This window comes from Pomacea canaliculata, linkage group LG13 (assembly GCF_003073045.1).
Source record: "Pomacea canaliculata isolate SZHN2017 linkage group LG13, ASM307304v1, whole genome shotgun sequence".
In the NCBI taxonomy this organism is placed as follows: domain Eukaryota; kingdom Metazoa; phylum Mollusca; class Gastropoda; order Architaenioglossa; family Ampullariidae; genus Pomacea; species Pomacea canaliculata.
In genome coordinates this window covers 2,542,091-2,552,137 of record NC_037602.1, presented here as the reverse complement: position 1 = coordinate 2,552,137, position 10,047 = coordinate 2,542,091, and the positions used below count along the sequence as shown (strand labels likewise).

The following is a 10,047-nucleotide window of genomic DNA, read 5'->3' as shown; positions in this document are numbered from 1 at the left end:
ATATACTGTCCGTCTCGTCGCCAGTCAGCATATCTTCATCTGAGCTTGCTTGTCTTGTTTCCAGCATTGTCAACTTGGTCGTCAAGTTTTGTCTGAGGAAAGGAAAAAAAGAATAGCTCCTTATTTGTTATGACTTAACAATCAATACCAGTTTTGAAAGAACACCAAAAAGAAAAAAGCATACACTTTTTAGCCTGAATTCTTGCTTTAATAAGATCATACTTCTCTCTATGAATGGTAGCTATGTGAGCAGACAGAGCTCGTTCTTCTGCCGCCAGATCTGGGAGGGGTGTTGCCTCCACCTCTTCCTCTTCTTCCTCAGGCATAGACTCCTGCTGTGCAAGGGGAGGACGTGCAATATCTGGCCTCTCCTGTCAATCCACATTAAATATTGTACACACAATTCCAGCAATCATTGCAAACAATTCAGCTATAAAACAGCCACACGTTAGAAACAGCATTTTCACTTGATCTGAATTTTAAAACCCACCTTCAATTCAAACCAACAGCTTTAAGCCAAAAAACTACTATTCCAAAGCTGTTTTTGTGAAAGATTTGTGAAAATGCACACTGTAACTTTACTTACTCTTAAGCTCATGATAAAATGAATTAATTAAAAAAAATATAAATGAAAAAAGGAGGTTACATATTTACCCTTGTTACGCGTAAGCTTGCTCGGACAAACGTGAGACGTTCCTCGGCAGTTTTCTCTGCAGTTTCTAGTGTGTTGATGTCTGCTAGCTTGGACTTCACTGTAGCCAATTCCTCAGCCAGGATAATTTCTAATGCAGCTGGTGACATTGCCAACAATGAGAAACAAATGACAAATTCTTTCAGCATTCCTCCCCATTTGCACTTTGACCTACATGAATCTGATCTTACTCTTTTTGAACACCCTCCACTAACTCCAGCACTTATGAAACAGTAAAGTAACTATACAATTTGATGACTAAACTACTGTACTGTCCACACCATGCTGAACACTCTCCTGCAGAAACACAGGAGTCAGCACAACTAAACTGCAGGAGAGAAAGAAATCCCAGGTTCTGACCTTGTCTGCTTAGGCACTTGATTCAAAGTCTCCTGAGCCTGGATTTTCTTGTTACTACGCAGCAGACAGGGGGCAAAGATGATTGCAAGGCCATTGACAGACATCTTGGTACTATCTTCATGCATGGCAACCCTGATGATAGCAGATTTCAAATAAGAAGCAAATGTTGATCACCCTTCTTCTTATTCAGAATACAGAGAAAAAAAAAACTAGCTTTAAAGACAAAACCACCATAAATTTTCACATAACAGGAACACATTTCTGTAACATTTTTGAGCCAGTTTATCTCCTCAGTATATCATAAGTTGTGCCACAGATGGAGATCACATTCTCTAGAGTAAAATAATAGAAGCTGTAAATAAGTATTTGTTGAAGAAAATCCAAACTAAAGCACTGAATTCAAATGATCCACCATTTATCCTTACAAAAGAATGTCATTTAAGTCTACAGAAGATCACATAACTAATTAAACAAAACAAACAAAATTATACACATTGTAATGACTCACTTGGCTAAATGGAAGATTAGTCTCTCAAACAGATCATGGTTTGGCTTGGGCAGCTTATCAATGACAGAAAACATGCACTGTATCTGCTCCTTTCTGTCTTTTATTTCTGTTGAAGATCAGACGATTATATGAAGCATCAAAGCATATTTTTCAAACCTCATCTGAACCTTATTGTATTGCATTTAAAAATGCTGAAATCCCCAAACTGATATTTTTTTTCAAGTGGCTCCACATCTTAAATCCTTCAGTTGCTAGCAATATTAAATATGGAGAAGAGGAGAGGACAACTCAAATGTTTTCAGAAAGATGTGATGCTCTCAAAACAGTACATGAACAGAGAGAACAAGTGTTTGACCAGAGAACACAGCTTTTCTTAAAGAACTAATCACAAAATCTATTAGTTTGTTTAAATAGTTCAGATATTTAATAATAGCTCTTACTGAGGAATATTTTGTAAGAATACATTATTACTGATATTAACATTTAGACATGCAATAATCTAATGTTATCATCTTTTTACAAGTCATAAGAAAGTCTGCAAATTTTGGGAATGACTAAAAAAATATTAAATTTCTCAGCTTCAAATTTTCTATCAAATGAAACTATTCCTTACCTGAGCCACGGAGGAAGTCATCGTATAGCTCGTATGTGAGCAAAGGTTCTGGAAGCTCCCGAAAGAACGACTTTAGGACTGTGGTCAGCACATGCACTGGATACTCCTCAAGATTAACGCCCTCAAAGCCTGAAATAAAGTTAATCACATTTAAATCTGTCTTCGTCCAGCATCATTGGCAATGAACCAAAGTTCACAGCACACTGCACCAGCGATCATGACTGTTTAAACTCATTTAAAACAACTGATGTCTGTCTAGACAGACACCTTGAAAGGCTGATATGAAGTAAGTTAATCTCTTTCTAAAGCAGTCTTTGTGGGTAGAGAACATAAATTAGGTAATATGCCACATTAGCGAAAAATGTCAATATTTAAACAAATAAATGCCCATTAAAATAAATGCCCACAGCAATTGTTGTTCTATGCTATTAAAAATACCTGTCTCAATAAGCTGCCTCAGCTCTCTGGCCCTTGGTGCTGCCCCAGATTTTCGGTAAAGTCCCACAGTGTACAGTCCATGAGTCTCGATTGCACTGATCAGGCGTTCGACCAACAGGGGGATCTTCTGGTCCTCCTTCAGAAGACTTTCAAGTGGTGCTCCAAACACTTTTGCGTTAGTTAGAGCCTGATATTAGGAAAAAAAAAAAGGTACCATTGCTATCTAGTGGAAGTTGAAAGGAAAACTTAAAGACTACAATATTTGACATAACTCAAATTATCTATGATAAACAGAAAAATGATTAAGGAAAAAAGCATTTACAAGCACATAATTATTTAATTAAAAATCAATGAAGGCATGAATAGATTAATGGGATTTCAATGCATTATGAGGAACAATGACTAACTTGCAGCAGTTATCACAGAATTCAAGCTGCTTAATGGTACTAAATATTTTAAAAGAAAAACATTATTTTGCAATCTTTGCTCATGCCTACAAAATGATTTAAAAAATTAAAATCTGTTATAAATCAATCTCCATTCATCTTTACTGCCACCACAGGAATTTCCCCGTGGAAAATGAAAAATTGTAACAGAAAATGAGTCAGATTTTTTTTTTTACCTGGTTTGCCGAGTTGCCACGACAAGCTAATGTGGATTTGATGGAACACTTCTTGTGGCAGGTATACTTGCACACTGTGACAGTCACAAAATATCTTACTTTTCCACTGCCAACAAGGTTAATATTTTATAAGACCTGTATACTATGGTTGCTTGCTAATCAGTTAATAAAATCCTGACATCACAGAACCAAGTACAGATAGTTTGCTGGTTCTCAATCTTCAGTATGTTATCACGCTTTCCTGTAATCAAGTTACCTAGAATCCAATTTCACACTGCTATAAATAAGTAGCAATAACAGTAATCATCTGTTTTGTAAAAGGTGCAATTTTTTTCATAAGTTCATTTTGTTCGCAAAAATTTTTTCACCTTTTAAGTTAGTGTGTGAACATTTGAATTAGCACTCTTTCCATTCAAATTAAGTTATGAAAGCCATCACAAGTGTAAAACAAAAAAAAAAAGTTGAAAGAAAAAAAAAAATTACTTTGGCAGACATGACCCTTGTCCATGATCCAGATAAGAGAAGAACAATATTCACAGAAAGTGGGAATGTTGAACTGCACCTGGAGAAACTTGTGACCCAAATGTTCCTGTAAGGAGCAGGTGAGCAAGGACATTAGCCATATTGGACACAGTCACATTGTTTATGTTGACTTAATTCTTATTAAAGTAAATAAGCAGCTGTGTCTAGACTTATCTGTAAGCCTATATTCTCCTACTGGCAGCTGTCATCATGAATTTCAACAAACAGGCAACACGACATTTTTTTTCAGTACTGACATATGGCAAAAAGGGACATGAAACCAAGTAGAGAATGGTTTGTCCAATCTAACACCTGTGACTTTAAGAGATTATCTTTAGATGGAGAGATATGCAAATAATGGCCACTACACTAACATAAAACAACTGAATAACTGAGAGTAGAGTTTATAGATGGGCAAAATCTGACCACCATGTCTTTCTTCTGTTTGTATGGCTTCATTGGCTTGTCCGTCTTGCGCTGCTCACGCCGTCGACCTGCATGTTTGTTCATGAACTCGTCCAGAAATCCTCGGAAAGCATTATGTGCCATGACAAGAGGTGCGTCTGTCTGTTCCTTATGCATCTCAGCTTCCAGCACAATCTTGAACTTCTCAAACAGGTCTCTGTATTTTACCGACACTTCTCCATTCTGCACATTAAAACTTATCAATAATGTAACTGCATATAGTCATAAAGTTAATATATATGCTCACAGGCAGATCACACATCAATGTATTATCTTCTTGCTATAATGTTCTCTACCAAAATCAAAAGCATTATCAGAAAAAGTTTCTATGGGAGTACTGAATTTCCTTATGTACATAAACAGCAACTGAAGACGTGAAACAAACTACATAGCGAACTTACCACTGAACTTTAACTTTGGCCTTTTCAGTAAGATATTCAATCAGCATATGTTAATGCATACAGTGCTCTAAGATTTATGCACTAATAGCTAAAATGAAGATTGGCTACAGAAAAATTGAAATATGTGATGCTATGAAAAATTCTGGCCAGATTATTCGGTGATACAACTACATGCAGGAAACTGATAATTGTTAATTATGGACTGGCACCCTAGGAACAAAAGCCAAAGAGAAAGAAGCAGAGAATTGCAAAAGTGGGAATAGAAAAGCAGTTTTAAAGTACTCAATAGCGTAAGAACTTATCCGTCATTGCTTTCAGCAGAAATGAGTCGGATACAACATTTCCAGAAGAAATGTATCCATTTCCAAGAATGTACTTTACAAAATTATTTTTTTTATCTGGATGTTGGAGGATTATCGAGGTTTTGCTAAAATCTAAGAATTAAGAAACTACCCTAACATGCACTGTTTTATCAATGTACCACTTACATTTGACTGCACTGCTATCACAGTTTTTAGGTCTTTATGAAACTCAGTTAAAGCTCCCTTGAAAATTCTGTCAAATATGGTGTCCCGTCTGTTGTTGTCTTTGAAGAGATCTTGACGCTGTAAGATGACAAAAGAAGTGTGAATGGCAATAATTCCCCCAAATCAACCAAAAATAAGGAGAAAAAAAAGGAAGGCTTAATACTAATTTGGAGGCAATTTAATAACTTACTGCATATTATCACCAGCAATCTTCCTGATGGTCATAGACTGGATTATGTGCAAGACAACCCAAGACAACACCACCAGTATCCATTGGACCTTCATGAAACTGCTAGTGCACCTTGACTTTGCAAATGACATAAGTGTCCTATCTCATTGGCAACAACATGCACAAACCAAACTGAGTAAGCAAACAGAGGAGGCAGAGAAGACTGGGTTAATGGTCAACAGAAAGAAGACTGAAGTGATGAGAATCAACAAGCAGGAACTCCCAATCCAGCTTCAGGGAGAGAACATACTGGAAACAGACCGCTTCACGTATCTGGGGAGCATAGCCAACAAGGATCGTGGAGCGGACGATGACATCATAAGCCACATTAACAAGGCCAGGCATGCTTTTAACACCCTAATCCCCATCTGGAACTCCCGAGCATTATCCTGGGGGTTGGGGTGGGTAGATACAGCAAATTATTCCTAATTGTAAACAATGCAAAAGATGATTTATAAACCTTAATCAGTACTAAGAATGCGTTTCTGCATTAAATGTCCCCCTAATTATATGTGTTTCATAGCTTGCAAACTAAGTTAACTGCTAAAATAATGAAAAAATTGTTTATAAAATTTTACTAGCCTTCCCAACAAAACTATTTCATGTCATGGAGACTACAAACTTTTTTCTTCTCCAAAATTAAAGAAAATATACCTTTTCTGCTATGAAGTCATCCAGCAAATGCAAGTCGTGAACATCAGTAATTTTCATGTCATCTGAATACTGCCATTCAGAAGTTCCACAAAAGTTAACATTGCCCTGAGGTCGAGTTGAAGATTGTTGGCCGTTTCCCTCTTGGCTGTTTCTCTGTTTCTTTTTCCGCCTTGTACGTGCCTGTCTCCCAGGAGACAATGCTTGCTTGCCTCCATCTTCAATCAACATTACACCTGTCCCCTCCTTTCCTGCTGTCTGTGAAGCTGGTATGCTGGGAACTGGGAATGGTGGAAGTACAGCAATTCCAACTTATGAGGAAAAAAAAAAAAAAAAAAGATCAGTAATTTTGCTAATTATTTTTAAATAATGCATGATGTTAGATATGCTATTTTTTTAACAGGGTTTATAAAAACAAAATGCGATATTTATTTTAATGCATGTACATAGAATTAATGGAGATCTACTACATTAGTAGCTATGATATGTCAATAGTGTCTTGTTTTTCTGCACCTGACAATATCATGCCAATCCAAAATCTACTTACTTTATCAAGGTGAGAATCTTAATACTTAAACAGATATTTAACAGTGGTAAGAATGCTTTAAGAGAATAAGCCCTGAGCTATTTTCAGTTATCACACATATGGACTGTAACATCAAATGAAATGAATCTTCCTGTAAAAAAAGATGCCAATTGCAGTGTGTGGGGATTGTTATGGTGAAGCCAGCCATGCATGCACTATGATCTTCAAATGGTGCACACAGTCCCAGGGTGTATGCAAGGACACAACTTCCCAAACTGTGCCAAAAACAACATGCAGTGGTTTGTGTAGGAAGGCACTGCCTATTCACTCAACAAACTGAACCTGTTCTCCTGTGATTTAACATTTTAGGCCACTGAACAAAACCAACGAAGTCACTTTATAGTCTATGATAACTTGTAAACCTGTTAAAAGCTGATTTCACCCCTCAGCTGGTTTCCTTGATGAAGGCATTTACAACCATAAATACAGTAATGCACGCCTACTTTAAAATTGGAGGTACTATGTTTTAAACCATCTTATGTATGCATTTACATGCAAAAAAGGAATAAAATATAAGATAATTTTCAATCAAAATGTTGAAAGGCACAATATTTTTCTGGCAAAATCTTTTATTAATGTTTAGATCTCTTTTTTTCTTACATTCTGTGGTTTTCTTAATAGGAGAGGACACTGCGCTGCCTTGCTTATTTTCCTCCCCTTCTTCATCGCTGTCTGTTGGATCTTTCTTTTTTCTTGCACCTGAGATAAAGTATTAAAGATTTATAGTTATCTGATTTTTCAAAAATAACTGAAAGCAAAGATTTGCTCTTGAAAATTGTTATATCCTGATATCAAAATAAAACTTAACTACTTCCACATTATTCACGACATTTGTATTTTGATAAAGTCCTGACAATATACAGTGTAACTACCATGTAGTTTCTCTCCATCACTTTTTTTTCCTCAGGCATGGACACATTTTCTCAGTTATGATATCTTTTATTAGTAACATAAATGTTAAACAATATATCAAAAAAATAATGCACTCTCTTTCATTTGTGCTCTACTTTCAGATTTACTTTGGGCACGATGGCAAGAGAGCTCATGAGTTAAGTTATTTTAAAAACTAAGATTTACAGCAAAAAAAAAATGTATGGCTTGTTATAAGTTTACTGAAAATGCTTGAGCAATTACTGTTAAACTATGTGATTTGAACCGAAGGTCAAATAAACTTAAAAGAAATTTGTGTATTGTCATGAGACAGATTAATCTCTAGTTTTAAATAAGCAAACTTTAAACTTTGTGGACCAAAACATACAAATTCTATGGTTTTCTGTATCTATTAAGCTATGTCAATATACTTTCTCTTTGTGCATTTTAAAGTGCCACTACCTGATTTTTTTGTGCAACTTATAAACATTTGAAACTGAAAGTTTCCTTCAAGAATACTACAAATACGTGACAATAATATAATTTTATTTATAGCCTGACATTAGGTAATACATTGATAAATGAAAATGTCAGAACTTCTTCTTTTGTATGCAGATAGATGCACAAAAATGAACACAAACACTTCCGCCCACATCTCCATAAATGCAACCTGAACATCTACATATCTGAACCTTTCCTTTTTCATTTCATGCTCTCTCTCTCTCACACACAGAGTTATTATTCTCTTCAAATACCGAGCACCCAATCATACTAGCAAATTAAAGCCACCCATAAATTAAAATATAAAAACTAAAATCAAGGCGTGCAAGTTAGCATTTTATTTGAGCTGCTCCACATAATACACATACTCACAATTCAAAATTTTTGAAAACATCCATGCACACATATGCACATGCACACACGCACACACACAAACATCTGCATGAGCAACCTGAAATAATTTTAAAGTCTTTCTCACAGTTTTCCAGTAAGGAGCAATCTCTCTCTCTATACACACACATACCCATATTTACACATCTACATGTAATTTTTAACCATGAAGAAATTTTATGCAGAAAATGTCTTAAAAAATCTTAAACTTTTCTGTAATTTCTTTCCATCACTGAAATCATTTTCCTATGCCAAAATAGGTATTTATCTAAAACAAAATAATATCACACAAAGCAATCAGAAGCTAACCGCACCCAATGATTTTAAAAGTGCAGTTATATACTGATCATAACAACACATGAGTAAAAGCATGGATGATGGTCATATAGAACCATCCCCAAATATTTTCAGTGCATGTATAAAGGTTATATTTGTTACAGTACATACACAGGTAGTTTAACACACAAGATTTAGCAGTACAAACTATGCTTTGATTCACTGCATACAAGGTGATAATTTGATTGAATGCAAGAAACATGCCAAAGTGAATGAGGAAACTTCAGACTGAGCAAAGAAGGTGGGGGGATATTTATTGTCATGCTCACAAGCTTAAATGCAAATATAAGCAGATATGTTTTACAGACAGGGCACGGCATTCTTGAAGCAAAGGTTATATGGGAGGACTTCATTCCCTTTCAGTGGTGAAACTCACGTGAATGGCCCAGAGGAGAGGCTCGAGAACCATGCATGTGCATGTGTATTTCTGGCAAGACAAATATCACTAAACCATGACGACCAAACCAAACTGTCAACCTATAATTAACATGTGCTGTTGGATCTTTCTGCATGTGTGAAGAAAAAGGAAAACATTTTTTGATCTCTCATGATCTTACTGTTTTTCTTTACAAGTGAAAGGATTGATATGCGTCCTGCTTATCTTTTTAGGCACTTTTCTTTTTATTTCAGGAATCTTTATATGAAGCCAAGAAGAAAAAATAACATTTACAATGACAGGTTGCACATGTGTGTGACAGACGAAAAAGATGAGAGGAAGAGCAACAGAAAAAGAAAGACCAGTTTGACACGGCGGGGCACCATGCAGTTAGCCATTGCAGTCAGCCATCATGGCGAATCATGGGACCTCACTCTTCACCATGAATGACCAAACTCTACTCACTCCTGTCAGGGTCACGGTCACGGAAAAGCCGGAAGGAATTTCGTGCATGTCTGAGCAAGAGATGAGAAGGACTGCACGCTCTGGTATCTAGCAACCAGGGAATACCAAAAACAGAGATAAGCAACAACTGCTGTAGGCCATCAACGTGTTGTTCTGTTGAGGGCATTGAGTTAATACCTCCATTGGTGACCAAGTCTGCATTAAAATATGGAAAAGAAATCTTCAAATCCCCAAAAACTGCTTGAAAACAAAGTATGCCTGAACACACCAATACAATTTTGTGTGTGTAAGAGCTTGTGTGTCTGCTTGTATATGTATATCTTTTTAAAAAACTTGTATGAAGCCTAAGCAGTATCATAATATTGATCATGGTATTTCTAGTATGATCTGAAAAAATCATTAACAGGCCTAGGTTGGTTGATTGATTTGGCAGAAAGTGTTTCCACCTATCGGTGATTTCACAATATGAAGGGAGAGGAAATGGGGGGGATGAAAC

General features: G+C 36.1%; 1 protein-coding gene across 17 annotated transcripts in view; it reads right to left on the bottom strand.

Annotated features, from left to right (window-relative positions):
- Positions 1-229: 229 nt before the first annotated feature.
- LOC112554730 (unconventional myosin-IXa-like) overlaps positions 230-10,047 on the bottom strand; it is a 63,673-nt gene continuing 53,855 nt past the window's right edge. For 10 of the 17 annotated variants that reach the window (XM_025222717.1, XM_025222711.1, XM_025222720.1 and 7 more), the window contains 13 exons: positions 9,552-9,746; positions 7,214-7,312; positions 6,031-6,338; positions 5,109-5,225; positions 4,181-4,402; positions 3,716-3,821; positions 3,233-3,306; positions 2,611-2,797; positions 2,173-2,301; positions 1,560-1,665; positions 1,052-1,183; positions 655-791; positions 230-371 (listed from right to left, as the gene is read on the bottom strand). In XM_025222717.1, the coding sequence (XP_025078502.1) occupies positions 767-791; positions 1,052-1,183; positions 1,560-1,665; positions 2,173-2,301; positions 2,611-2,797; positions 3,233-3,306; positions 3,716-3,821; positions 4,181-4,402; positions 5,109-5,225; positions 6,031-6,338; positions 7,214-7,312; positions 9,552-9,746 (1,700 nt within the window). In that variant the 3' untranslated portion in view covers positions 230-371; positions 655-766. Of the gene's footprint in view, positions 372-654; positions 792-1,051; positions 1,184-1,559; positions 1,666-2,172; positions 2,302-2,610; positions 2,798-3,232; positions 3,307-3,715; positions 3,822-4,180; positions 4,403-5,108; positions 5,226-6,030; positions 6,339-7,213; positions 7,313-9,086; positions 9,138-9,551; positions 9,747-10,047 lie in introns of all 17 variants that reach the window. The other 7 variants (XM_025222719.1, XM_025222722.1, XM_025222721.1 and 4 more) reach the window with 4 other exon arrangements.